Source organism: Diplodia corticola, assembly GCF_001883845.1.
Source record: "Diplodia corticola strain CBS 112549 chromosome Unknown scaffold38, whole genome shotgun sequence".
Taxonomy (NCBI): domain Eukaryota; kingdom Fungi; phylum Ascomycota; class Dothideomycetes; order Botryosphaeriales; family Botryosphaeriaceae; genus Diplodia; species Diplodia corticola.
The window spans coordinates 204091-231986 of record NW_017971517.1 but is presented as its reverse complement, the minus strand read 5'-3'; the positions used below and the strand labels follow the sequence as shown (position 1 = coordinate 231986).

Here is a 27896-nt window from a genome sequence, read left to right as displayed (position 1 = left end):
GGCGTCAATTTCTCGGGGTGGTGGTGATAGGGGGCGGGAGATTGGGGGTTGGAGCGGCGATTGCAGGGCGTGTAGCATAGAGAGAGCATATAGCAATTCACGCTTCAAGTGAGGTCTTCTCCGAATGAAGGGGCTCCGCTGATCGCTATTAGGACGCGGGGCCGGGGCGCGAGACGTGACGAGACGTGACGGAAACGGGAGTTAGGGGCGTGTCTTCGGCCGGCCGGGTGGTGCGAGGCGTCGGGCCGGCGTGCGGGCGGCGGAGGGTCGCGCAGGGCGTGGCCGTGGTGGCGCGCGTCGAGCGTGAGATTGGAGGCGTGGCGGCGACGGCGATATAAAATTTGCCCAATCTCGACTGCGTTCCAGCGTCGCTGGAGCTCGGCCGGCTGACTACGCATGAGCGGCACGGGCCAGGCATAAGACGGAGCACTGCCAAAAATAGAAATCCACCAAGAAATCAGACGGGCACTGTTGCTTCGGCGAGAGAGATGGCACGGCTTGCTCGCGCCTAGTTAGTAAACCGCAGAGCCCGCGGTCTCACCCTCCGTCCGAGTCGCCCTTCTCTGCCGCGCCCCTTGGGATTGGGAACACCACCAGCCACTGCCTCGCCGTCCACGCCCCGGCCCAGACCGAGCACCCATCCGCACCGCTCCGCCCGCGCCGCGTCTCCGGCTTCGCAATGGCGCAAGCGTCGCCCACCCCGCCGCCCTTCGACCCCGTCGACACGTCGGCCGCCGACGGCAGCTTCAAGGACGAGGTCGAGTCGCCGAGCCTGTCCAACTCGAATGCGCTGGTGCGCTTCGAGTTCGAGGCCGGCCACGGCCAGGAGGGCACCAAGATCGTCATGGTCGAGTGGGAGGACGACGACACGACGCGCCGCCACCGCGGCGATTGGCACATCTCGTGGGAGGGCAAGAGCACCGTGCTGCCCGCCGACGACCAGACGAGCAGCGACATCAACCGCCTGTACTTCCTGCTGCCGCCCGGCGTGCCCGTCCCGCCCGCCGTCACCCTCACCCACCGCCCCGCCGACGCCTCCAAGCCCGCCGTCACCTGGCGCACCAACTCGCTGCCCGCCATCTTCCCCCCGGAGCTGGGCGCCACCGCGCGGCAGGCCGGCAAGAAGGGCGTGCTGCACACGATCTGGGCGAAGCGCCGCCTGCAGGCGCTGCAGAAGGAGATTGACGCCGAGGCGCGCACCAACGTCGAGGGCATCGCCTTCGTCATGGCCATGCAGGAGAAGGAGTGGATCGAGCAGAACTTTGGCGTCGCCTCGCGGCCCAGCATCAGCCTGTCCAAGAACGACCACCCGGCCAGCCCGACCAGCCCGCGCTCCCCCGGCGGCGGCCGCCTGATGGACAAGCTCAAGGGCCTGAAGCTCGGCACGAGCGAGAAGGACCTGGCCGCGCGCGAGGGCGGCAGCGCCAGGAACGAGGGCCCGGTGCCCGCTGGCCCGCTGTCGCCCGAGTCGTCGGACGTGGCCGTGTCGTCGTTCGCCGCCTTCAAGGAGAATCCGGCCGTGCTGGCGGCAAGACCGGCGCAGGAGGCGCAGGAGGCGCAGCCCCCGCCGCGGAGGGTGGCAGCAGCGGTGCCGCCGCCCGAGATCCTTGCGCAGCAGGCGGCGGGCATGGGCTCGCTGAACGCGTTTGCCGGAGGGTTCGCGCCGGTGGCAGCAGCGCCGGCGGCCGAGGACGACGAGCATGAAGACGACTTGTTCGCGCTGCCCATCAGCCCGCGCAGCCCGGACATGTCCAAGAGCCCGTTCTCGTTCGCAACGAGCGATACGTTGAAGTATGCGAAAGACCAGAAGGCCTCGTGACGCAGAGGGACGAGGGAAGTGGGACGGGTTGGAGGCGGGCACTTGGAGCGCGCTGGCGGATAGCTACATATATCATTCTCGGGACGGTGTCGATGTCCACGTAGGCTTCAATGGATACCTTTTTTTTTTCGTTTCCCGGTGCACTACAAAGGGTGCGTGGCGGCGGACGAGCTTGCGGCGGCCTGGGCCCCGCGAGTCCGTGCGGCTCTGCTGCAACCTCGAGCTTTGCCGCCGTAGTCGAGCCGCCCCGTCCAACGTCCAACGCCCCGACATCACCCTCGCACCCTCGCTCCCGCTCACCCCCCCAAGCATCCACGCCTTCGCCCGCCACGCCCTTGCACCCTTCTTCCGTGCGCCGCAACCGACGCCCTGCGTTACCCCCCGGACGCCATGGCGGACCTGACCTTCCTTGACGGCGACGAGTACGCCGAGCTCAAGAAGTTGAACCTCGAAGCTGTAAGTCCCTCGCCCCCGCCTCACGCTGGAAGGTGTCGGTGAGCTGACTCCAGCCCCCTTCCCCGCAGTTCGACAACTGCGATGACTTCGAGACGTGGGAGAAGCTCGTCCGCACCGCCGAGAGCCTCGAGGGAGGCCTGAACCGCAACTCGAGCCCCAGCTCCATCGCCGCAACCCGCGCCATCTACGACCGCTTCCTCGCGCGCTTCCCGCTGTTCTTTGGATACTGGAAGAAGTATGCCGACCTGGAGTTCTCGATCGCCGGCACCGAGGCTGCGGAGATGGTCTACGAACGCGGCGTCGCCAGCATTGCCAGCTCCGTCGACTTGTGGGCCAACTACTGCGGCTTCAAGGTCGAGACCAATCACGATTCCGACGTGATTCGAGAGTAAGTATCAGCGGCTGGCGTTTCCTTCCCCATACTCAACATTCAGCTCCCGCGGCCGTCTCGCCGGCCGTGTGCCGACTGCCGACCTCCGGTCATCCTCCCATTCCTCCTCGGCCTGGGCGTAGCTTGGAGCTTGGTGAGACCTTAATGCCAACCTCGACGACTGTGTTGCGACCTCTCACGCTGTGTCTTCAGACGCTTTCTTTGTCTTGTCTTTGGAACTGCCGCGAGTGGCAGCTGAGCAGAAGCATTCCCTCCACCGATCTCGCATGAATTTGGATCACCCTAACCATGCTCTCGAAAATCCACTTGAACTTGTTTGCTGCCCTACCCATTCCGCCTCCCCCTACGTATCTTCGGCGCGGAGCAAGCTAACCGCCCTTTCCAGGCTCTTCGAGCGCGGCGCCGCCTGCGTCGGCCTGGACTTTCTGGCTCACCCCTTCTGGGACAAGTATCTGGAGTTTGAGGAACGCTTGGAGTCCGTCGACAAGATCTTCGCCATTCTCCAGCGCATCATTGCCATCCCCATGCACCAGTATGCCCGGTACTTTGAGCGCTTCCGCCAGCTTGCTCAGACCCGCCCCATCACTGAACTCGTCCCTGCCGACATGGCCGCCCAGTTCCGCAGTGAGATCATGATGGATCCGGCCTCGACTGCCAAGACCGAGATCGAAATTGAACGTGACCTGCGCGCCCGCATCGACGCCTACCACCTGGAAATCTTCCACAAGACCCAGACGGAAACGACCAAGCGCTGGACCTATGAGCAGGAGATCAAGCGCCCGTACTTCCATGTCACCGAACTGGATGAGTCTCAATTGGTCAACTGGGACAAGTACTTGGACTTTGAAGAGGCCGAGGGTGGCTTTGAGCGGACCCAGTTCTTGTACGAAAGGTGCCTTGTCACATGTGCATATGAGGACAAGTTTTGGCTTCGCTATGCTCGTTGGATGAACAAACAGGAAGGCCACGAGGAGGAGTCGCGCAACATCTACATGCGTGCCAGTTGTCTGTACGTTCCTATTGCTCGTCCGACCGTGAGGCTCCACTACGCCTTGTTTGAGGAAATGACCGGACGCGTTGACATTGCGCACGCCATCCATGAGGCAATCCTGTTTACTCTTCCGGGTCATGTCGAGACCGTCGTGTCTTGGGCCAACCTTGCCAAGAGGCAAGACGGTGTCGATGCTGCCATCAAGGTCTACCGGGAGCAGGTCGAATCACCCGAGGCCAGCAACAGTGCCAAGGGCGCACTTGTCGCGAAGTGGGCTGGGCTGCTGTGGAAGTCCAAGGGTGACGTGGCAGGGGCGCGCCAGCTCTTCCAAAGCCATGCCCAGGCTTACCCTGGTGTCCGTGAGTTCTGGGAAGACTATCTCAAGTTTGAGATGGGCCAGCCAACCACCGATGCGACGCAGAAGGAGCAGACCGAAGCAATCAGACAGGTCCACGGCATGATTGCCCAGAAGAGCAAGTTGTCACAAGAGGAGATTAGGCAGCTCACGTACGACTTCATGATCTATCTTATGGAGAATGGCGATAGGGACATGGCAAAGGAGTTCTTCCGCTTGGATCAAGTCGCCGAGGGTGCCGGAGCATCGCTTCCAGGAAACGCTGCTCATGGTGCAGCGGGCGCGAAGGATGGCGCCGTTCCGGAGCTCATGGGCGTCTTCGGCAAGCAACAACAGCTGACGCTGAATAGCTTGGTGAGTGTCGACAACAATCCCTGGACTACGAACCTCTGAGAATTCTAACAGCTCGCAGGCCCTCCGCTAGCATACGGTCTCTGTTCCTTCAGACTTCGGCCACGGAAACCTTTGCGACCCTTTGTCACTCGAGCTTCTCCCCGGCGTATTCCGTTTCCCTACCCTACAGTCGAGCACAGCGTTGACTCGCAAACATGCCCGAGTCTTCAAATAAGTCATGCGCCTTTGATACCATCGAACCACTGCAGCACACACTCCCATGGACGACGGCGTTCTTTGAAAGCGGCTTTTGGCTTTTCTTGTTTTCATCACTCGTTTGTCATGTCGATCCTCGCTTTCACCAGCACAGACCGACAGAAAATAAAAGCATAAAGAGAGCTGTGTCTTTTTTTTTTTTTTGGGTGGTCGCGATGGTTGGTTGCACTTTTTGTCTCATGTCCCAACTTCTCCCACGTTTTCTTCTGCCGGACAGCAGTGGAGTCCGCTTTGGCGTAGACGTCCCCCCGAGGAGGGCCGGAAGGCTTGATTTGACTGTCATCATTGAGTTTCTGCTTGCTTGCATGCGTGCATGAGATCTTTTGGCAACCGAACATCCGAAGCCAATGCACAACGGGAGCGGTGGGCTTCTTTCTCTCTATTTTTTTTCTCTTGCTCTTTCGAGTAGGGTAGGAAATGTACCAAATGCGAAAAAAATAAATAGATCAGGTGAAAGATATGGCTGCATCATGCAATGAAGGAGTGCCTCCAACGGTCATATGAGGTGCCTAAGAGTGATGGGGCGGTGCTAAAGCATCCGTAGTGACGCATAGGTACTCAGGCGTCGATAGGTGAGTCCTTTGGTTGTGAGATGCGGATGAGTCCTCCAGATTTTACTATGGGCATCGGGCGCACAGTGGGTACAGAAAGGAACTGACTTGCGGCAACCTTTTGTGTAGGCAACCGAGGCAGATATCCCGACGTAGGTGTGGGTTTAAGCAGCCTCTCTTCATAAATGAAGTGGATGTATGGGCGTAGGTGCTATACAAATGCATCCAGATATAGGATCCTACCACGTATTTGCTACGATTGTAGGTGAGATTACTTTCTTTCTGCGCCCATTGTGGGAGCAAAAAGCAGAGATGGGGTGGATATCCCAAAAGGACGTCAAAATAGTGATGATGTTCTTGTAGTCTAAGTAAGCAAGTTTGCAAAGGTGCCCTACTAACTTTTCTAAGCCGTGAATCGTTGTTTTTTTGCCCTCCCAAATCCACGATCGGTCCATCTATTAGCGTAGCCGGACTTTGGGCTGAGATATTAAAGAAAGCCGAGTACTAGGGTCCTTTTCTCACACTATGGATATTTTAGTGAGGAAACCCCTGCCGTGGATACCAGCTCTCGAACCCAGCTCCTCGCAAGCCATGATTAAACGGGGACGTCCCCATAGTTTTTCGCCTCATTTTCCCCCTCAAGACCTGCAGCCTGCTCACCAGCATCCGAAACCCCAACCCCCGCCCCATTGTCTGCCTCGGTCTTGGTTGTTTCCGCCTCGTCCTCCGTAACCGCACCGCTCGCCACCTTGCTTGCGTCTCCGCTCTCCAGCTTCTCCTTCTCTTCCTCCATGGTCTCGGCCGCCTCCCAATCATCAACCGCCTCTTCGACCGCTTTCTTCTTACTCTTTTCCTTATCTCTGCTCTCCTTGCTCTTATTGCTCAGGCTCAACACCGTGAAGCTGTTCGAGCCGACCCTTGCAGACTGCTGCGGACGCATCCTTGCCGGAGCTGCCGCTTTTGCTGCAACCTGACTCCACCCTCCATTGGCAGCGCTGTCCGTCTCGCGGCGAAGGATGTTCAAACTTGCGTCGACTCGACAGAGTTGAATGCTACCGAGAGAGTGTGAGCGGACCTCACGGGCGAGGCCTGCCTTGATGTTCTTGAGAACAGCCTCGAGATCGCGCTCTGAGAGGGTGGCGTTGGCTTTCAGGACAACCTCGTCGCTGGGGAGGAAAGAGATGTCGAGCTGGACCATCGGTGCGGAGTCAATGACGGGGCGAATGGCGGTGCGTAGCTCCTCGATGGTAAGAGCAAATCGAGGGGTTGAAAGTAGGAAGCCGTTGTAAGGATCTCCAACGACATTGCTGGCCTTGAGCCTTTTTGCTGCATCGGTGGCAGTGGCCGGAGCCGTGACGGTGGTAGCTACACGCTGGTTGTAGCGGATGCGGACGCACTCGCCTACAGTCTTTGTCGGCGCTGAGACGAACCTGGGGGTCTTATAAACCACTACATGGCGGTGCGGCTCAGGGTCCATGCTCTCTGAATCTAAGCCAAAGTCCTCAGCCAAAGCATGGACAAATGCGCGCTGCTGAGAAGACATAGGCTTGAACCGGAGCCTCTTCTCTTCGGTGCTGGTGGCGAAGACACGGAACTCTCTCTCCTGTGTCTGAGCCCATTGGACATTCTGCTGATATAGGGACAGCGTCTCTGCAGAGTAAGGGATGTGGTCATCCTTATGAGCTTCAGAGTCCACATTAAGAGCCAAGGCGAGCTTGCGATTGCGCTCAAGCCTCGCGCATTCGTCGTCGCACTTCAGCGTCTTCTTCAGACTTCCTTCACCGTCCTTGGTGGCCAAGCACTTCGCTTCTTGCTTGTTGTGCTGGCATGGGCAAGTGATCAGGATCTTGTACTGACAGGGTTTGCTCTCGTCACAAGCATAAGGCGAATGGCACTGGTTCGAGCAAGGATGGCCACAGCAGAGCTTTTCCTTGCCACAAGCCTGCTTGCACGCCGTTCCGGTGTCCTCACAGTCCCCAGGCTTGTGGCAGGTCTTGCGGCAGCGGTGGGCACCACACTTCAGCTTTTTGCCGCAGATCTCTCCACACCGCGGCTCCGCTAGCCAACAGGGTTGGTTCTTGAGCTGGTTCTTCCCGCACAAGCATGGCTTGATGACGAGAAAGGGGCATTTCGGGCAGTCTTCGTCGTCTTGATGGCAATTGTGAGCGACCTGTGGGTGCCCGCAGGCCTTCGGGCGCTCGCATTGGAATCGGCACGGTGGTGGCTTAGTCCCGCACGGCAATGGAGGCTGTAGAACGGTTCTGCCACAATTGCAACCGATCTCGTCGAAGATGGCTTCACGGCAACTGCCACAGGGTCCTTTATGACACAACTCTTGACAGTGATGGTTGCCGCACTTCAAGAGGCGGCCGCAAGGACGCGTGCAGATGTGTTCGGCCTCAAAGTTATCCTCTCGGATTTGAGGGGCTGCATCAAGCGGTCGAGGTTTTCTGCGGTTTGCAGCGCGTTGCGCGGCCTTCGATTCTCCGGGGCAACATCGCTCGCCGCATTCGTGGCGTCCACAGTTAAGGGTGACGCGACATGTCCTTGTACACTGAGGCTTCTCCTCAACTCCCTGGTGGCAAACTGTCTTGAGCGAGATCCTTCCGCAGCGACATGAGATGGGGACTGTCATGGCGCACGGCAAGCAGTCGCCAGAATGGCAGATCTGCTGACAGGGGTGACGGCATGCGAGTGGCTTAAGGCAAGGCTTGTCGCAGCTGGGTATGCGGTCTTCGCAGTCGGTCCGTGTCTTTGTGGTGATGTCTCCGAGAGGGGTCTTTCCACAGCCACAGTGCGTGACAAGGTCTGGGGAGCGTGGGCAGTGAGTCGGCTTTGCGCCCTGTGGATGGCAAGTCCGTGCACATTGGTGCTTGCCACAATCGAAGTGACGGTAGCAGATGTTGCTGCATTCGAAAAGCCCGGTCCATGACTCAACAACGTCTTCTCCTATCTCGCTCTGATGTGTACGCTTGCTGTCTCTTTCGTCGTTCTTGTCACAGCACAAGATCATCTTCTCAACCTGGCCACAGTAACATCGAGCCTCCACGCGGACCTCGCAGGCGCCGCAAAGACCCTCGTGGCACGGCCGATCGCAGAAGTGCTCGCCGCAAGGCATGAGCTCTCCACAAACCTGCCCACAGCTCCAGCCGTTGTCGTAGTCAGTGTCGAGACATTTCCTGGTCTTTTGTTCCTTGCCGCAAAAGCAGAGCTGCGTGGGGCCCATTTGAGCGCAGGGAGGGCAAGGTCCAGCATGGCACAACTCAGGGCACGGATGTGGGCATTTCTTTGGAATCACACGATTTCTTGAGCAAGTGTTTCCGCACGAAAACGGCGGCAGTCCGGGAAGGGGCTTGGGATCGGCTTCTTTTGCACACCAGCATGTGAACGTCTTTGGAATCACATCCTGGGGCAAGTTGCAACCCGGACACCTCCATTGGCGAGGGGGTGGCAGGTCGCCGTTTTGCGCCTGCCGGCGGGCTGCAGCAGAGCCCTCGTTTGTAGCCCACTTTTTGACACAGCCAAGATGAAAGACCGTCCAGCATGTCCGGCAAGACCAGCTCTTCGAGTTTCTTTGGACTTCGTTTGTGCAAATCGCACACTCGTAGAGACCATTGTCGATGTCTTCATGGACCCGGGTAGCAATATCAGGAGCAGTGGATCGTGAAAGGCGGCGTTTGCGGGGCTGCTGAGGGCCCCTTGGAGGATTGGGAGCGGTCATCTGGCCTGGGGTGAATTCCGGAGCGTCTCCCTGCAACTGGGGAGAATCTGTCTGACCGACAGCATCTTCGGCTGTTGTCAGTTGACCACCGAATTGTCTTCCCTGGAACGTCCTGACATTTTGCCTCCCCGAAGTTCCCCTCGGTGTGCCAGCGCCTCCGCGGCCGCCCCTACGACCGCGCCTGGACTGATTGGAGTCGTTGCTATTGTTTGGCCCCGGGCCCGACGACGTATGCGCTGAAGATGGCTGTTGGGAGGGTGGCACTGCGGCTGCACTCAAAGCCAGGGCCGCATCCCTCGCAGGCTGCGCCCGTCCACCTCGGCCAGCCCTTCCGCCACGGGCACCTCTGGCCTGAGAGGTAGATTGCTCAGGCGGCTGGTTGTTGTCCGGTTGGTCGGCGTTTGCCTGGTTGCCTCCTCGCTGGGGCCTCCGTCTGTTGCGGTGGCGTCGGGGCGCGTCGTTTGACGATAGAGCTTGAGGCGCAGGCGCAACCTCGGCAGGCATAGCGGGCGCAGCGGAGGGAGGACTGGTCGCGCGTGGGTGCAGGGTGGAAGCCGGAGGGCAAAGGGCCAGGTTTGTGGGCGAGGGTGGCGCGGGAAAAGAATTGAGGAAAGCGCAAAGGGAGCGGCGCGGGGTGGGCTTCAAAAAAACAGCCCACTGGAACAAAGTGAAGAAGGATGGAAGGGAAGTGCGGTGGACTGGAGGCTTCACGTCTTTATCGGCGCCAGAAAAGTCGCGAGCTGAGGCGGAACAGATGACGCACGGCCCGCTGAGTCACTCTCAATCACCGGCCGGGGAGGTAGCTGCGATCGGCCTACTACGTAGTAGTTGTGGCCGTCTTATCGCCGGGCGCCGGGAAAAACCACGGGCCGGGCGGCCAGCGCCATCCATGGACGGTCATCCCAAGCTGGAACCGCAGCAAGCACCCCAGATTCCCCGCCCACTTCCATCATGGCTCTCCGAACCGTTGGCGCGATAGCTCTGTCTATCTCCGCCGCCGCCGCCTTCCAGGGCACCTCCCCGCTCTTTGTCGTCTCCTCGGCCGAGTGAGTTGAATCGCACGCCCAAGCTCGCCAACTGCGCAAGCTAACCTCCTCCCCAGCGCCCTCCCCGAGTTCGCCGACAAGAACATCATCTCCTCCGCCGCCGCCGCCCGCTCCGTCGAGCAGCTCCTCGCCGGCTGCCCCTCCGAGTCCTATGTCGTCGTCAACCAGCCCGGCGTCTCGCCCACCGACTTCGAAGACAAGTGGTCTGCGCCTTGGCTGCGCTCCAAGTTCCACAATGCCGACGCCGCCACCACTACCGCATCCATCAACGAGGTTGTTGGCGGCACCAGCGCCGACCATGTGATCAAATACCTCGAGGATCAGTGCAAGGCCACCCGGATGAACATCGACGCCTCGAGTAGGTCCATCCGTGCACTGTTGACGAACACCGGTCTGACACGTCCATTCAGATGGTTACATCTCCCTCGGCGATGCTTCCCCGCGCGTCATCAAGCTTGACTTCACCGCTCCCCCCAGCGCTGCTCCTGAGAGGGCTTCTGAACTGACCGAGAACGGTATGAATCCCCGCCGCTGGTCAAGAAGCGCGACATCTGACGGGCAACAGACTCGTTCCTCGACGCCTTGATGTCCAGCGTCCAGGAGAAGAGCTACACCCTCATCTATACCACCACCCCGCCCGCCGTCGACCATGTCCCGGCTCCCAAGCAACAGCACCCGGTCCAAGGCTACGAGATGGAGGAGACGTTCCCTCTCCACACCGAGATGAAACGTGCTTTGGCCGACCGCGCCGTGGATGATGACGATGTGGCTCTCTTTGAGAAGTACCAGTTCCTCTCCCCAGGTAAGCATCACGGCGCACGTTTCCGCTGCCACTACCCTTGCTGATCACGTGCTGTCAGGCATTTTTATGGGTCTTTCTGTCAGCATCCTGCTCTTCCTCATCCTCTACGTCGGCGTCACTGCCGTTGCCGGCCTCGAGGTTTCCTATTTTGCTTTCAGCAAAGAAATGGGCCCTGCTGCACAGAAGAAGCAACAGTAAACTATATCATTAACCTCGGGTCGTTCACTTGGAGTTCCTAGGGGGGTTGGCCAACTAACTGCTCATGTATAAACCAGGCTTCGGCAAAGGGCCGATTGTGGGGAGGTTGAGAGGTGCAATGGGATATAGATGTATGGGCTCTGTCCACGGACCGCTCGGGCGTGCACAAGCATGGAGACGAGCCATCTTCCTCAATGACGCGTGGTGCGGCCGCCACCTGGCCATCGGCGGCAAAGCGGGCAAGAATTAGAAAGCTCAGGCAGCTTTGCCAGGGTAGCGATACGATCTTCCCATTGCTAGCTTTGTATTATGTTGGCGTTGTTATCAAATTACCTTCAGGTTCTGTCGAGGGTCTGTGCGTGAAAAGTTCCTTTGCCTTTGATTTCCGGTGTGAACGAGGCAGCCCATCATACTACACCCGACAAATATCGCTAGAGAGATGAAAGAGGCTCAATTGACCAGCGGACAATTCACCAGTTCAGGGGCTCACGATTGGCCGTTTGAAGATGACCAGCAAAGGGCGACAATCGCTTGTGAGAAAGCGTGAGGCACTCGGCGGCGGTTTCGTATACCAGGATTGCCCAAAACAACACATACACCGATCGGACAACACCAGTCGCTAGAACAGGATTCTCGATGGATTGCGATGCATGGCTATATTTTACGGGGAGTAGCAAGGACTAGTAGAATACGCAACATGTAGTTTCTGAGATCTATCTAGGCCAGTCACACTATTTACACAAATATATGGTATGTATATGCACCGGCCTCGCCCATGGATCTCATCCCTCTGAAAAGCCCAAATCTAACATAGATCTGTTTGATCGCCAAGATGATGGCAAGGACAAACGATATGTCAAACTGTGCTCGAAACGTGAGGGCGAGATCCATAAATAACCTGTTGGGCCTCATTCAAAGATATAAGGGAGAAATGAAGTAAAGTTTTCCAATCGGGTAAAAACGAATCCGCGTCGTACCGATGGTAGTCGATGATTCGTTCCTGTTCTTGAAGTAGAAGAGAGTTGAAGTGCGTCGAAATGAATTAGCTTCCAGGAGGCTGTACAGTCGCCGGCAAGGCAAGGGAGTAGCAGATAGTCGCTTAGTCGCTTCTCTCGGCGAAGTCAACCAGCTCGTTGGCGTAGTTTGTTACCTCCTCAACGTCGCGGCGAGCCTTGTGGCAAGGCTGGCCCCTGACGTTACCGCAGAAACCGGGCATCGCCGCGGCGTCGGCGAGAGCCTCGGCGGCACGCTTGAGCTTGTGGCATGGCTGGCCCCTGATACGGCCGCAGAAACCGGGCTGGGCCTTTGCAATGGCCTCGCGCTTCTTGTGGCAGGGCTGGCCCCTGATACGACCGCAGAAGCCAGGGTCGGCTTCGGCTTCGGCTTCGGCTTCACGCTTCTTGTGGCAGGGCTGCCCCCTGATACGACCACAGAAGCCCGCCTCGGCCTCGCGCTTCTTGTGGCAAGGCTGGCCCCTGATACGACCACAAAAGCCTGGCTCAGGGTCACGCTTGACAACGAAGATATCTGCAAGTGTCTAAGTCAGCGAGGTCTGTCCGAAGACAAAGGAACGGGGATAGGAAACAGTCGCTTACCGTGGTCGAGCTCAGTGGTGTAGTTGGAGTAGAGCTCGCCGACCTTCTCAAGGAGCAGGTCGTTGGCGCGCTTGGCCATGGTGCAAAGGTCGGCAGGGCCGGAGCATGGCTCAGCCTCAGGAGCGGCAAGAGCAACGGCGGCAGCTTCGGCGGCGCGTTTGACTTGGGGGAAATCGACGGCAGCACTGGCGGAGACGGCGATAGCCGAGGCGAAGAGGATAGCAAATGATTTCATGTTGAAGTTTCGTAGAAAAACGTGGCGATGTAGAATGAACGACCTGGTCGGTTGATAGCGGCAAAGAGGGCCGGAAGGCTGGCGACGCGACATTATATACTACCATCTGTGGACATGGCGGTGGCGAGCCGCATCCCATTAATAGGCCTCAATAGGAGGTTCCGGCCTCAATAGGGTGTCGTGGGCTTGTATATGCGTCAATAAGCACAGCTGTTGAAAGGATGCAGAAAGGGGAGATGCAGTCCAAGCGTGTCCCGGTTTGTTCGGCAAGAAGCCCTTTGCTAGACCCCGTCCAACGGAATAGCCTATGGAGCGCCGCTGGCTCGATGGCATTGGGCAAATCTCCCTGCGTGTGGCATGCCGAACAATTCATAGCACACAAGGCCGTCGTGAACAGTGTCAAAAATGGCCATCTGGAGGCCACCGGCCGAGCCATTCTCATCGACGCAATGGCTCCAGTGACAAAGAGGTGGGATAGCAGGCATTCTGTCCAGGCGAGAAGTCCGGCTGGCGGGCACGAGGTCGGCCGGATGGGGTGCTCAATAAGACGACATTGCCAGAACAGGCTTAGCGCGGATCGGACTCAATGGGGGGTCCGATAAGCATCGACAGGGCGAGAACAAGAGTGGGAAGTTGTCGGCATTCGAGAGGAGTAGGTGATGCTGCAGTCGTGCTGTGCCGGGCGAAGGCGGTGGAGCTGGGCGGACGGTGTTGAGAGTTGAGACGGAGGTCGGGTGGGTCGGGCGAGCCGGAGGCGGCGGAGGCGGCGGAGGTTGCGGGCCGAGGCGTGTGTCCCGCGTCACCCGAACGCCAGCTCCGGTTGCTCTTCGCGTCGCGACACGACCTCTCCCACGCCCAATGCCACCCTTACTCTACCGCGCCGGCGTGCGCCCAGTCCTCGCCCCCGCCTCGAGCTGGACATGCGCACCATGCAGGCTTAGAACCACCCGTCGCCTCACCACCGCGGGCGAAAAGCCGTACTATGTCACCACTCCCATCTTCTACGTCAATGCCGGTATTGCTCTCCGCTCACCCCAATGGCCTGCTCCTCGGCACTGACGTCTCGCGCAAACAGCGCCCCATGTCGGCCATCTGTCCGCCATGGTCCTTGCCGACATTATCAAGCGCTGGCAACTCCTGGAAGGGAAAAGCGCCCTGCTGAGCACCGGCACCGACGAACACGGCTTGAAGGTTGGGCCATTGCTGCCGCTCTCATGCCTGCACATGCTCACGTCTCCTTTGTGTAGATCCAGCAGGCCGCGGCTAAAGCTGGCAGCGAGCCGCTCACATTCTGCGACAAAGGCGCAGACGTTTTCAAGGTACTTGCCGCCACCGTCTGCACCGACTGCCAGAGCTGACGGCCAAAGAACCTGGCTGCCAAGGGCCTAATATCGAATGACCATTTCGTGCGCACGACCGACCAAGCCCACAAAGATGCCGTGCAGTATGCATGGGTACGTCACCACTGGCCGCAACACCACTTGGCACCTTAGCTGATCAGGTCGAAGCACTTGCTGAAATCGAGGGGATACATATACAGCTCCAAGCACGAAGGCTGGTACTCCGTTAGCGACGAGACGTACTACCCTGACTCGGGAGTCCATCTCATCGTGGAGCCTGCCACCGGCCGGAAGATCATGGTATATGGCATTCATAGACTTTTGCTGCGCACTTGACTGAGCGGAACCAGGCCTCCGTGGAGACGGGCAAAGAGGTCGAGTGGAGCACCGAGATCAACTACCACTTTCGCCTTTCTGCTTTTAAGGACCGGCTTCTGGACTTTTACCGCGAGAACCCCGGTTGGATCATCCCGCAATTCCGCATGGACGACGTCGTCAACGCCGTTTCCTCCGGCCTGGAGGACCTCTCCGTCTCACGCCCCACTTCTCGTCTCACCTGGGGAATTCCTGTGCCCGATGACGACTCTCAGACCGTGTACGTGTGGCTGGATGCACTGCTCAACTATGCGGCCAAAATTGGCTATCCTTGGCCCCCGGGCAAAATGGAATCCAGTGGCTGGCCGGCCGATTGCCATGTCATTGGCAAGGATATCACGCGGTGAGCATAGACGGCTGGCCCTCCTCGAAGCATTACGCTCATGACGTCGCAGTTTCCACTGCATCTACTGGCCCGCCTTCCTCATGGCCTTGTCACTCCCCCTTCCCAAACGCATCCTCACGACCGGCCATTGGACCATGAACAGCCAAAAAATGTCCAAATCCGTAGGAAATGTCGTGGATCCCTTCTTTGCTCTCGACCGGTTCGGAACCGACGCAATGCGTTACTACCTCGCCCACGACGGAGGCATCACCCAAGACGCGAACTACAGCAACTACTATATTGTCGAACGCTACAAGAAAGGGCTGCATCGCGGCCTGGGTAACCTGGCCAGTAGAATCGTGAAGGGGAAGGGCTGGAATGTCAGGAGAGCAGTGGCTTCGGGCAAAGAGAACACGCCCAAAGGGAGAACGGAAAAGCAAAAAAAGGCGCGAGAGCATTTTGATGTCCTGCAAAATCTTCCAGGTGCCGTGCAACGCAAGTTGCAGGATCTCGATGTGAGCGGTGGCTTGAAGACGATCATGGAAGCCGTCTACGAGGTGCGTCTGCTTTGACCTTCTGGTATCGAAATCCAATTGCTGACACCGTGTTTCTCAAGACCAACCGCTTCCTCCAAGACGCTGCTCCGTGGGACTGCATACCCAAGGACAAGCGCCCCGCAGCCAATCATTCCATTGCGGCTGTCCCCGAACAGCATCGCCCTCACGTGGACCGAACCATTTTCCTCTGCGCCGAATCGCTGAGAATATCAGCCATCCTGTTACAGCCATATATTCCCGGCAAAGCCGCGGAGCTGCTGGACATGCTCGGTGTAGATGAAGGAAGACGGAGCTTCCAGTTTGCAGAGGTTTGCAAAGACCTCGAATACGGCATTGGCTTTAGCAAAGTTGATCTGGCCAAGACTGTGCTATTCCCTCCTCTGGAGATCGACGAGCTGAGCTGAAAACATGTCAAGGACCATGGTACGTCAACTCTGCTCAACTGCTTATGCAACCGGATCGTGCAGCTTTGTATAAAATAAAATAAAAAAGGCTCACGCTTGGGTTTTGTGGGTGTTGCTGAAGCGTGACTTGGCCCAGTGAGAGACAGCCATGGCGCAATCAATGAATGAAGGGCCCAGCTCTTACAAGGTACAGGGACGGAAAGCAGCACGAAAAGCTACCGGCTTGACCATTTCATGACCTTGTGATCACGGTCAAACGGCCGTTGTGCCGGGGGCGGACGGCGCGACCAATGACGAAGTAGTGGGGCATTGGGTTGCCAATGTAGTCAACTGATGCCACCGCCTTTTGAGTCTGTTCATCAACAGCCTCATGCATGGGCAAGATACGGACGGCAGGCTCTGGACCAAGATGGTGTGCCCAGACGATACGCGGAACGGCATTGGGAAAGGTGAAGGCGGAGGTGCATGGTCACACAGGTCTGGAGCGGCCTTTGGCAGCCTCATCGGAGGCGGATCCCTGGCGCCGCGAGCCGAACCGCTGGGTTGACAAGCAGCCAGCCGGCCCCCGTGCATGAGCGTAAGCCCCGTCTCGCTCAGTCACACCCTCCGCCCTATCACGACCGCTGCAGAAACGGAGGAGCTGGCTGAAAGCAGCGAATCAATATTGGTGCCGACCCACTGCTCGACGAATGATCCTCGATTGGCGGGGCGGAAGATAGGAGGAATTAAATCCGACCGTACTTTCTCGCGCATGTACACTTCTGACTGCCACCACCTACGGGAGTCACCATCTACGTACGTGTCAGCTTCGGAACAAGCATCTGCGCCCAGGTCTGAATGTGACTGGGCTTGCGCGTCAACTCTCGCGCTTTTCCGATCAACACGATGCCAAGTCCATCCATTTTCCGAGCGCCTGGTTCTATCATGCAAGTGCACTCTGCTTTCCCCGGAAGCCCCATTTTCTTTTCTTTTTTTTTTTCTTCCCCCCTCAGCCAGGACCCACAGTTGAATGGAGCCCCTCCGTGAGTCAAGCAAGGATACCAAGGTGACCGGCACCGTGCCGTGTACATACATACGTACATACACTCAAAGCAGGGGTGCCATGTACGTATGTACAGCCATAGCCTGTCCACAACACGCGTCAGAGCCGAACGAAGGCTGGTGCGCCGATTCCGATTCGCGACCCCGCGTCAGCTCCCCGTCTAGGTCGTTGCTCGGCCGCTCTGCCCGTCCTTCCTCTCGTGTTCGCCCGATACGTATCGTGTCGTTTATTATTGCGAGTTCCTGCATGGCGGCTTCGCGCATCCCTGCGTGTGCATGCATGGGTTCGAGTTTGGCGGTTAATTAACTGCTCGCAATTTAGCTCCCTTTGATGGGGATTAATGGCAGTTTGTCCGTCCAAATTCTAACTCCCCATGGCCAACTGGACTCGGACATGCATAAGAGTCACGGGGTCAGTGGTTTCGACAAGTATGCTACACTTTTTCTTTGCAGAAGCCAAGACGATGACGAAAATGGAATGAACTAGATGGTGCATGTCATTGTAATGTGGATGCCGTTGGCTGCATCTATAGTTAACACGCTGGACATATGTGGTGTGGACCAGCCGTGTTGTTATTCATGTTCGCAGGACGTTACCTGAATGTGTTCAAGGACCTGACAATGCATATTGATGTAGTGTCGCCATACTTAAAAAAAAAAAAACCTTAGACTGAGAAAGAATCATCGGTATATCCAACGACTGCCGTCTATAATCCAACAGAGGTCCTAAGTGTTTCCTCTCTTCTAATTATTAACTCCTCTACCCTCCCCCCTTCTAATTATTGACACTTTCATCCTACGCCCTTTATCCTGCCAGATTTTTCTATACAGCAAAACCACCAGAATTCTTCTGCCTAGGCTCGCCGGCAGCCTCGAAAGTACCGTTGCCCAGAAGCCTTAGAGCTTGAGCAGTGCTCTGTCCCGGGGCGACCCAAGTGACATTATGGCCGCGCTCCTTCATAAATTCAACGGTTGAGTTGTCGTAAGTATACTCGAAGCTGACATAGTACGGAACGAGCTGGTCGTGAAGTCTGGGCTCGGCAAGTGCCTCAGGTGCAGTCATGCCTTCATCCAACATGTGATGGATGTTCTGAATGGTGGAGGTGATGATGCGAGACCCGCCAGCTGCGCCGACAGAAATGTAGAGAGTGCCATTGGGATATTCGACGATGACGGGGGCAATGGAGGACAGAGGCCGCTTGCCAGGACGGACGTAGTTGGCTGGGCTGGGAATGTAGCCGAAGGCGTTCGACGCGCCGGGGATGGAGAAGTCGTTCATTTCATCATTCATAATGACACCCGTCTCAGGAACCATGAGCTGAGAGCCGAAGAGCAAGTTGATGGTCGTCGTTAGGGAAATGGCCATTCCAGACTTGTCAGCTGTGACGATGTGAGAAGTGCCGGGAGTCTCCAGGCTCTCGATTCCAGCAGGGTCATAGGCCGACAAATTCTGCGTGTGGAAGTCGGAGATCTTATTACGGATCAAAGAAGTGGTGTTCTTGCTCAGCATCTGATCCATGTACTCATACATGCCATCGACAAAGTCTGGGTCACCGAGCGCCGTCCTCTGTGAAAGCCTGTTAGCTGAACCGAAACTTGTTGCGCCTCGACTAGCAGCACTCACCTCGCCATAAGCAAATCTAATTGCCTCATCCAACCTATGGGTCGTAAGGTTGATGTTTGCAGGGTCGCCGAAATCCGTGTAACCCTCGACGATCTTCAGCGCACTAAGAGCAACAACGCCACCGGACGGCGCACCACCAGAGGTCAATTTGTAGCCTCTGTAATTGATGGAGACTGGGTCCCGAATCCTAGCAGTGTAGTTTTTGAGATCGTCCAGGGTCATGGTACCGTTCGCCGCCTGCAGAGCAGCAATGGTGGCGCTGGCGATCGCGCCAGTGTAGAAAGCATCCGGACCCTCGTTGGCGATGACCTCCAGCGTATCCGCATAGCGCTTGCGCGTAATGGTTTCGTTGAGCTTGACACGGTAGCCATGAGGAGCAAAGTCAATGGCCCACGTCGGGTTGTTGACAAGGAAGTCGTCCTGGCCCGCGGTTGCCGAATCCATGTACTTGACAAGATCCTCGGTGACGCGGAATCCGTTCCTCGCGACCTCGACGGCGGGCATGACCAGATTCTTCCACGGAAGCTTGCCGTAGTGCTTGTGGAGGTACTCGAGACCACGAAGCTCGCCAGGAACACCACTGTTAGGCTATGATCAGCATTGCGGCTGGCAAAAGCGCGGAGCCAAGTAGACTGACCTTGCCAGACCGCCGTAGATAGAGAGGTCGGTGTCGTTGGTGTACATGTCCTCAAAAGCAGCAGCCGGCGCAGTCTCCCGGAAGTCGATGAACTCGTAGGAGCCGTTCGAGCTGCGCACCGTCATGAAGCCGCCGCCGCCGATTCCTAGGAAGCTATCAGCAAGGGGGGGGGCACGCACGTTCTCGGCGTGAGCGGAAACTACCTGAATGATACATGCCGATGACACCGACGCACAGGACGGAGCCAACGAGAGCATCGGCAGCAGTGCCGCCGGCCTTGAGCAGGTCGGTGCCGATGGAGCTGCATTCCGAGGACTCGGAAGCCACAGCACCCAGGCGCGGCTCTGTCGACTCGTAGCGCGGCTGGGGGTGGGCAAGAACCGACTGCGAGGACAGGAGGGCGGTAAAGAGCCCGGCCAGCGGGGGCATCGTGAGCTTCCAGGACGGCATGTTACCGGCGGGGCCTTGGCGATAAGGGAGAGGTTGGGCGGGCTTACAGGACGGCACTCGAGGAGCGGCAGCGGGCTAGCGCGAGAAGAATATATAAAATCGCTCGGGCGGGCGACGTGTCGTCGTGCGGCGCTCGGAGTCGCGAATACGGGTAGAAGACGGCATGGTAGCGGCAGGGAACATGACGACAGCGAGATGAGCGATCGGCGGGTGAGTCAGTAGGCAAGCGGTTGGTGGGCGTGTGGGCTGGCGGGCTCGTGGATAGATGAGTAGCTAGCTTATCCTTATCGCCTGCTAGTAGGTAACCCGGCCCACCGAGATCGGGCAGTCGGCGCCGCGTGCTCGGCCTCCGCCCGCTCTGCCATCAGACGTTTCACAATTACACACGCACCCAGCGACCTCCGCGGGTATAACGCCCTCCTCCGACCTTCCTATTGCGCGTGCAGCCCGACTCGCCCGGCGCTCTTATGTACGCGCCCTCATCTCCCGGCCGCGCGGTGGGTCGCTGGCCTTGCTATGCCCTGCCTCGCCCTGCCTCGCCCTGCCTCGCCCAAGGTACAGCCGTCCAGCTTGCACCATCGGCGCCCCGATGCCGCAATACCGCCCTCGACTTGCGTCGTGCCATCTCTGCTCTCTCCGGGCCCTGCTCCCAACGCTTCGCGCATCCAGAGCGTGTTCTGCCAGAGCACCTCAACGCTTGCTTCCGCTGTATGGGCCGCTAATGAGCCTCTGGGCCGACGACCAGAGCCGTAGCCAAGGATCGCGGCCTCTACCAGCTTGTCGCCTCATCATCCTATGGCCTGGCCGCTTCCGTCAAGCCGCCCCCTTTTTGCCGGCCAATCAACCACCGCCCTGAATAGTCGAGTAAAGTTACACAAAACCCAAAAACTCCAGACGTCCGAAGTTGTCGTGAAGCTCCTCCCTTCTGCCTCATCTAGCCTCTGCGCTTACTTACAGGCTTCCGCCGCTGCACGCCTCGAGCCTGTGCATCCGTGGGAGCACAGCATTCCATGCGTCTCAGATGTCTGATGCAAGACTCAGCAAGCCCGCCGCCAGCGCCGAAAGAAGAGGCAACATGAAGAAAGAGTAGAAATGCAGTCGTTGTTCCTCGCAGGAGTACCGGGTCCCCAAAGCAAACCCCGGGACCAGTGTTGGTGCCGGGGAGCTTCATCAAGCTCATGGCTACCCCAAGAACCCACCGACTGCGCCACGCGATCCCCACCATCCGAGGACCATGGACGACGCTGCAACAAGATCGTAGCACAGTCGGGCGTTTGCAAAGCTACGAAGCCACGAGCTACGAGGCCTCACCGCCTACCGAATCCGGCGGTGATGGGTGAATATCAGAAGCATGAAAAGCAAAAGCGGTGGTGGGTGTATAGCACGACCCCATTTACCAAGATCTGGCCAGATGCGACGTTCGACCACGGACTTAGTGTATACCGCGGGTGTTTGTAGCGGCGCCGTCATGGCAGCCTCCCTGGTCTCTCATGGCTCAAGTAGTAGAGTAGCTGACCGACCACACGAACCCAACCACAGCCACACGCTTTGCAGTCTTGCACGCATGACATAAGTAGACCGGGGTGGCGCGACGTTCGAGGGTAGACTTAGCGCCTGGCACTGCCTTCCCTATGCCACATGTCGAAGCAGGGGTGAGGCAAGTCGGGAGTAGGGATGGATCCGTTCACCGGTTGTTTGATGTGGCTCGGGCTCAATCTCGACCCCGACCCCACCACCACCGACAACCAATCCTCTACGGATGTCGCTACCAAAAGTCTCTTCCGCCCTCCACCCTGCAGGGGGCCCCCGGTCTTTCGCTTGGCAGTACAAAAATCGCGCAAGGCAGCAATTCTGCCGGCAGTATTCTGGGCCCAGCAGGAAGGGGTTTTTCAAAACAACAAGATAATGTCATGGTGTTGAGTTCTTAAATATCGAGCAGTTTAATCACGTCTCTGGCCTCCTTCTTCACACCTGGATGACCTCGCCGCCGCCGCCTTCGCACTACTCCGCCGCCTGCTTCTTCATCGTCATATGCGCCCTTATTATACTCATTGCCGCCGTCTAAGTCGCACACCTGATGGATGTGGCGTATAATACGCTTAATTCATGCCTGAATTCGCTGCTGCGGCAGTTGGTCCCATGCCTTATACCACTGCTGCTCTGCTAGCAGCCGTGCTTCCGGTGGTCCCTTTGCCGTAGTCCTCTACTTCATCCACTTCCAGGCCGGCTTAATCATGTTTAAATCCGGTGAGTTACCAGGCCAGAGCAATCTCTGCACGTTGTGCATAGAATATACCTGCTTCTGGTACCAATGCGTATGCGCTGGTGCTCCATCTTCCTGTATAATAGTGTTTGGCCGGACCTTTATACATTCTTGCGCGAATGGGAGTAGCTTGCCCTCTAAGATTACCTCTTTATAGCGCCACCAATCGATACCTCCCTTACCACCCTCTCTTCTGCTCAAGGCACCGTGTTCTTGGGTGAACTTCCAGACGGGCTTGGTGCCCGGCTTATTGCGTAACCCTATGCGTCGCATGCCTGTTTTAAGCTCCCATCGCTGGCGGGCTTCTGGCTCGTTCCGTGCGTTGATTTCAGCGATAATCTTCTTCGCCCTCTCCTTCTCTTTGGCCGTCTCTCGCTTCTAAATGTGACACGGTCCCTTCTTGTCGTATGAATAACAGCCCCAGAACATGAACTTTGAGGCGTTCTTCTACCGTGGGCGGATGTATGAGATGTTATAGCGATCGGCTGGTGTTCGCCACACCCGGTGGCCGCTACGGCGGTGGCCGAGGATGACGCTCGTTTTATTACTCCAGATGACGTTCTTCCAGTCCTCTAACTCCCAATGTCTGTGTGCAAGAGCGAATTGAAGGCGTGCATATCGTGCCTCCTTCGTAAGACCCGGCTTGCGTGTTGGTTTCGTCTTACTTATATAGAGGCTCTTTAAGATACGCCAAACCGTTATGGCCGAAACACCAACCTCGTTGGCGATGAACTGACACGTCTTCTCGCGGCTATTACGGTTCTTCTTAACAGCCTCCACCACCTTCTTCTTAACGGAGCGCGTGCGCTTGGTTGGCCGGCCAGAACGAGGCTTGTCGAGCAGATATTCGTCCAGGAGCGGCTTATTATCGTTCCAGCCACGCTTATGAGCAATAGAATAGAGGCGGCGAACGTTGCGATCGGTTGTACCAACCCGGGCGGCAATGAGGGCGTTTGAAACACCACAAGATTTGAGAGAGACCGCCTGGGCCCGTTGGGCAAGCTGAAGAGGCGGCATGACGTTGCGTTGCCGTGACTGCCGTGGTCGGCGTGGCCGGTACCTGCGCAAGCATTGTCAACAGCATTTATGCGCAAGCAAGGGAATTGGCGGTGTGAACAGCGGTGTGAATTGACTAGGGTAAAAGGAGCGGTGACAGGGGGGGCGCCGATCGAGGGCGGAAGAGACTTTTGGTAGCGACGTCCGTATGCTACCATGATTGCCTGTGTTACACCAAAAAGCTGATCATTTAGACGTTCGACGGTGGACTTGGTGCTGCTTCCGTTCAGGCAGACCGCCTTCTGCTTTGTGACCTATCAATAATGCGTTTGATCGCTCTTGGCGTGCACCCATGATTACCTAGCTTTATACTGGAGCCGCGATGCATCTTTACACCAACTGCCTGCTTCTGCCCAGGTACGACGGGCGTGGTCGGGGAATTTTCTGGAGAACCAATGGCCTGGAATCGTAGGCAGCCGTCTCAGCCAAACTATTACGCACAATGCGAAGAGACTACCTAAGCCATCCGACTCGCCCATACCTGCACCGCGTTATCACCTGCTACATGAATGGTCACTCTAGCTGGGTGCAATCCGGTACGGACGAAATAAGGTTGCAGGGGTGGGTATGCAAAGTCATCGTTGCCAGTGTCACAAGCAACGCAAATGTGGGGTTGAGCTAAAGCACATCATCTTCTTTCGTGCGTCTTTAGCCCTGCAATGCATCCTCCGGCTGCTGGGCCCAGGAGCACATCTGGAACATTCTGTATAGTTTTTTCACGCCGTTTGGCAAATCCAGGTTCCTTGGAGCTTGTCTCTATTGAGGTTTGGCCGCATGACTTTACTGATCATAAGACTCATCCTGCAGAGGTGCAGGGATAAAATATCCAACTGGCGAAATCTCGCGTTCCTTTTTTCCTTTTTTTCCTTTTTCGAACGCCACATGCGACCCTGCAGCCCGGCCCTGCCACACGCCGCTAGTCTCACGCCTTGGCCTTTCCCTTTCTCGGTTCTCTGCGCCTCTCCCAGACCTGCACGTAGCTCTCCTTTGTGAACAGCGTCTCCGCACGTGCCTTCTCCACGAATAAATCCTGCACCTCGAGCCAGTCTTCCCGACTTTTGTCCCTCAGCTGCACCCTCCACACTTTCTTCTCCGACTCACCTTCAACACTATCGTCACGAATCCGGACGGCTTCGTGCGTGATGTTCGCGACGAGATCATACCAGATGGGCTCGCCTGGTGGGTGGATCGCAGGGTTAGGCTCAACGTAAGGACTCAAGTCGAGGCTTCGCGTAGGGAAAGTGACGATGGTAGGATTTCGTTCCGAGACAAACTTGTTTTTACTGAAGCGCTTGATATGGAAGAGCAGGTACGGCGGTAGCGGGTGTAGCAAGCGGTAGCGCTTGCGGTAGTTGAGATGCTCCTGCGCCGAAACGCCATCATACTTGGACAGGATCCGGGTCAGCGGCACTTGGGGGATGATGTTCTTCTCCAGTTCATCCTGGAAGACCGGCCGAGGCGGGAGGTCAAGAGTGAGGATCATGAAATGACTCTTCTCAGACTGCACGTCAGAGTCCTCAAACCGGAGGCGATCTGCCGCGTCGGCACGCGCCGTGATGAGCTGAGACTCGATCTTCAGACTGCCTTGAAAGACGCGCTGCACGATGCTGGAGCCGGGTTTGCTTCTGCTTCCCCCCAGGGAAAGGTGCAGGTTGTTGAGAAACCACTGGAGGAAGTCCACAGGGTCGGACTGCTCTGTAAGGGTGAAGCGTTTGGACGAACGTAACGCAATTTCTTGTAGAAGCTCGTGGGGCGAGACGTGTGCCTTGAACGCACGAGGATTCCATATCTTGCGTACCAGTGTGCTGAAGCGCTGTGCAAGCTGGGGTCTAGAGGAGAGGCCTTCGATCATGAAGAAATTGCGGAGAGGGGTGACATGGGCGAGCGCGTGTATGGCGACGTTGAAATAGTCGTTGGCCTTGATGTTGTTCATACCAACAAAGCCGGGTATGTACTTGCGGCCGACGAGATCCCAGGCGGTTTTCTGTTCCTTGTCGAGCTTCATCACTTCCTCTTTGGACAGTCTCGGATCCGCCACGAACTTGATGTCCTCGAGCGACTTACTCGTCACCTCGTAGCCCTCGGGCAAGACGTAGACCTTCTTTGTCTCCAAGTTGATGTACACGTGGTGGCCCTCATCCAATGCGTGGAAGTATGCCTGCGATTTGGGCCCACGGCCTTGGTAGTATCGTCCGCACACCAAGCATGCATAGACGTTGATATTCGACAGCGTGACGGAGCATAGCTTCTCAAAGTCGAAGTCCAAGACCTTCCTATCAATTGTGTCCAGGTAGAGGTCGTTGTAGCCCTCGGCTGGAGCTGCCTGGCGCGTTGGAGCTGTGACAGCGGGCTCATCGTCCTCGTCGCCTGGGGCGCCTGTATCTTCCCGCCCCTGGTGCGTTTCCTCCGTAGCACCTGCGTCGTCTACCCCCTCCCCAGGCCGAGGCGACGTAGTGCGGCCGTTCTGGCGAATGGGCAGGCCATTGGCGGAAGCCGCCTCGTTGTCGTCGGCGAGCTCTTCGGTGCGGGCGCGTTTGGCTGCGGGCGAGTCACTCTGTGCTGCATCATCGAGCGAGTCGGCCTGCCGCTTGGACATGGTGCCAGTGCAAGGCAGAGGATGCTGGGTGGTGGGTTGCGGGCAACGAGCGGGTGGAGTTGCCTGGTCCACAGCTCGCCGCGGGAGTCGGCGCCAAGACGTTGCCGCTGCCCTGCCCGCAGATTTCACGCCGACCAACGCGTCGGGGTCCTTTTGGGAGCAACACCAGAAGCGCACACGGCCCACTCCACTTCCCCCCTGCGAGTCGCCGTCTGCCTCTGCCACAACCTTCACGATGGTTCGTCTCCTTTTTATATTGCAGTCCTGCAGCTCCCGCTGACGCGCCCCCCTAGTCTTCTCAGAACCCCACGCAGATCTTCGCGGAAGACGTGCAAGAAGAGAGGGGCGAGAATGCTCGTCTCTCCGCCTTTGTTGGCGCCATCGCCGTTGGCGACCTGGTGAAGAGCACCTTGGGACCCAAGGGAATGGACAAGATATTACAATCTGCGTGCGTACTGCCATCGCCTGCCTTGGACTCCCCGCTAACAGCTGCCCCTCAGCTCCACCGGCGAGATCATGGTCACCAACGACGGCGCTACCATCCTCAAGTCTATTGCCCTCGACAACGCCGCTGCCAAGGTCCTGGTCAACATCTCCAAGGTTCAGGATGACGAGGTCGGAGACGGCACCACGTCCGTGGCCGTCCTGGCTGCGGAGCTGCTGCGCGAGGCCGAACAGCTGGTCAACCAGAAAATCCACCCTCAGACCATCATTGAGGGCTACCGGATAGCAAGCCGTGCTGCACTTGAGGCATTGGAGAAGACTGCCGTGAACAACAGCAACGATGCCCAGGCTTTCCGCAAGGACCTCATCGCCATCGCCAGGACCACCCTGAGCTCCAAGGTGCTGAGCCAGGACCGCGAGCAGTTCGCTGAGCTTGCCGTCGACGCTGTGCTTAGGCTCCAGGGCTCCAGTGACCTGACCCACATCCAGATCATCAAGAAGGCAGGCGGAAAGCTCAAGGACTCGTACCTTGAGGAGGGCTTCATCTTGGACAAGAAGTTCGGCGTGAACCAGCCCAAGAGGATCGAGAATGCGAACATTCTGATTGCCAACACCGCCATGGACACGGACAAGATCAAAATTTTTGGCGCGAGAGTGAAGGTTGATGGCACTGGCAAACTTGCTGAGCTAGAAAAGGCCGAGCGAGAGAAGATGAAGACCAAGGTGGACAAGATCAAGTCTCACGGCATCAACTGCTTCGTCAACAGGCAGCTCATCTACAACTGGCCGGAGCAGCTGTTTGCCGACGCTGGTGTCTGCTCCATTGAGCATGCCGATTTCGACGGTGTGGAGCGACTGGCCCTCGTCACCGGAGGCGAAATCACCTCTACTTTTGACCACCCCGAGAACGTCAAGCTTGGCCACTGCGACCTTATTGAGGAGATCATCATCGGCGAGGACACCCTCATTCGATTCTCTGGCGTCGCGGCAGGCAAGGCTTGCACGATCGTCCTGCGCGGCGCCACTGAGCAGCTCCTGGATGAAGCCGACAGGTCCCTTCACGACGCTCTTGCCGTACTGTCGCAGACGGTCAAGGAGCCCAGGACAACGCTGGGAGGTGGCTGCGCAGAGATCAACATGGCCAAGGCCGTTGAGCAGGCCTCGCAAAACGTCGCCGGCAAGAAGGCCCTCGCTGTCGAGGCCTTCGCCAAGGCGCTGCGGCAACTGCCGACCATCCTGGCTGACAACGCTGGTTACGACTCCAGCGACCTCGTTGCCAGGCTAAGAAAGGCTGTGTACTCGGGTATGACGAGCTCCGGACTCGACCTCCTGACTCCTGGTGGAGGTATTGCGGACATGAGGGAGCTTGGCGTCATCGAAAGCTACAAGCTCAAGCGTGCGGTTGTTTCGTCGGCAAGTGAGGCCGCCGAGGTAAGTACATGGGCCGCCGTCCCCACAAACTACACATTTGACATGACTGACACGATGGCAGCTGTTGCTGAGAGTTGACAACATCATCCGGAGCGCACCGAGGCAGAGGACCCGCATGTGAGGAGGCAGGGAAACAGGAGGCGCTAGTAATGGCGGAGGCGGAGGCCATGGGCACGCAAAAACCATAAACGGGATGTTGTACTAGTAGAAATCACGGCAGCTCAAAGAATATCAAACGATCTAGCTTGGTGCATCGGAGTCGGGGGCCCGGGTTGGTGTGAGGATGGCCAACTCAGCGCCGCGCCACATAGACTGAATGCCACAATGTATGTCGAAATTTGGGCAACAGAGGCAAAGCAGTGCAATGACAAGGCCCAGCCGCTGGAGAAGGTGGCAATGCTCATTGGCCACCTGCCTTGCGGGCTTTTCTCCGCCGCTTGTCGGTTGCAAATGCTCCAAATGAGGGAGCCGGCAGGGCGGGCAATACCATCAAGCTTTTGCATGCCAGGGCGCCTTCTCCTGTTTGCGCGCCTTACATGGCAAAGGGCGGGAGCTCGCGATGGCCTCAGGCTGTGGAGTTTTTT

The 27896-nt window shown here is 57.7% G+C and overlaps 9 protein-coding genes across 9 annotated transcripts; 5 read left to right on the top strand and 4 right to left on the bottom strand.

The window, feature by feature from the left end:
* Positions 1–679: 679 nt before the first annotated feature.
* On the top strand, positions 680–1819 carry BKCO1_3800081 (uncharacterized protein; the record flags this gene model as incomplete). The annotated part of the gene is made up of 1 exon (XM_020275295.1): positions 680–1819. The coding sequence occupies one exon, from the start codon at positions 680–682 to the stop codon at positions 1817–1819; it is 1140 nt and encodes a 379-aa protein (XP_020128721.1).
* A 390-nt stretch (positions 1820–2209) lies between these two features.
* Positions 2210–4436, top strand: BKCO1_3800080 (mrna splicing protein; the record flags this gene model as incomplete). Its single annotated transcript, XM_020275294.1, has 4 exons — positions 2210–2275; positions 2344–2663; positions 3052–4366; positions 4425–4436. The coding sequence occupies 4 exons, from the start codon at positions 2210–2212 to the stop codon at positions 4434–4436; spliced, it is 1713 nt and encodes a 570-aa protein (XP_020128720.1).
* A 1331-nt stretch (positions 4437–5767) lies between these two features.
* BKCO1_3800079 (nf-x1 type zinc finger) lies at positions 5768–7376 on the bottom strand (the record flags this gene model as incomplete). The annotated part of the gene is made up of 3 exons (XM_020275292.1): positions 5768–6994; positions 7030–7114; positions 7186–7376. The coding sequence occupies 3 exons, from the start codon at positions 7374–7376 to the stop codon at positions 5768–5770; spliced, it is 1503 nt and encodes a 500-aa protein (XP_020128627.1).
* Positions 7377–9844: 2468 nt separating this feature from the next.
* BKCO1_3800078 (big1-domain-containing protein) lies at positions 9845–10939 on the top strand (the record flags this gene model as incomplete). The annotated part of the gene is made up of 5 exons (XM_020275291.1): positions 9845–9939; positions 9996–10297; positions 10350–10454; positions 10505–10741; positions 10800–10939. The coding sequence occupies 5 exons, from the start codon at positions 9845–9847 to the stop codon at positions 10937–10939; spliced, it is 879 nt and encodes a 292-aa protein (XP_020128628.1).
* Positions 10940–12038: 1099 nt separating this feature from the next.
* On the bottom strand, positions 12039–12769 carry BKCO1_3800077 (clock-controlled pheromone ccg-4 precursor; the record flags this gene model as incomplete). Its single annotated transcript, XM_020275290.1, has 2 exons — positions 12039–12466; positions 12535–12769. 2 exons carry the CDS (start codon positions 12767–12769, stop codon positions 12039–12041), a joined length of 663 nt encoding a protein of 220 aa, XP_020128631.1.
* An 858-nt stretch (positions 12770–13627) lies between these two features.
* Positions 13628–15770, top strand: BKCO1_3800076 (methionyl-trna synthetase; the record flags this gene model as incomplete). Its single annotated transcript, XM_020275289.1, has 8 exons — positions 13628–13784; positions 13845–13960; positions 14017–14088; positions 14137–14223; positions 14278–14409; positions 14460–14827; positions 14880–15366; positions 15426–15770. 8 exons carry the CDS (start codon positions 13628–13630, stop codon positions 15768–15770), a joined length of 1764 nt encoding a protein of 587 aa, XP_020128632.1.
* Positions 15771–17634: 1864 nt separating this feature from the next.
* On the bottom strand, positions 17635–19522 carry BKCO1_3800075 (gamma-glutamyltranspeptidase; the record flags this gene model as incomplete). Its single annotated transcript, XM_020275288.1, has 4 exons — positions 17635–18378; positions 18436–19015; positions 19073–19217; positions 19276–19522. The coding sequence occupies 4 exons, from the start codon at positions 19520–19522 to the stop codon at positions 17635–17637; spliced, it is 1716 nt and encodes a 571-aa protein (XP_020128629.1).
* A 4241-nt stretch (positions 19523–23763) lies between these two features.
* Positions 23764–25437, bottom strand: BKCO1_3800074 (u4 tri-snrnp-associated protein; the record flags this gene model as incomplete). Its single annotated transcript, XM_020275287.1, has 1 exon — positions 23764–25437. The coding sequence occupies one exon, from the start codon at positions 25435–25437 to the stop codon at positions 23764–23766; it is 1674 nt and encodes a 557-aa protein (XP_020128630.1).
* A 235-nt stretch (positions 25438–25672) lies between these two features.
* On the top strand, positions 25673–27433 carry BKCO1_3800073 (t-complex protein 1 subunit beta; the record flags this gene model as incomplete). Its single annotated transcript, XM_020275286.1, has 4 exons — positions 25673–25675; positions 25731–25885; positions 25938–27312; positions 27374–27433. The coding sequence occupies 4 exons, from the start codon at positions 25673–25675 to the stop codon at positions 27431–27433; spliced, it is 1593 nt and encodes a 530-aa protein (XP_020128635.1).
* Between the last annotated feature and the right edge of the window lie 463 nt (positions 27434–27896).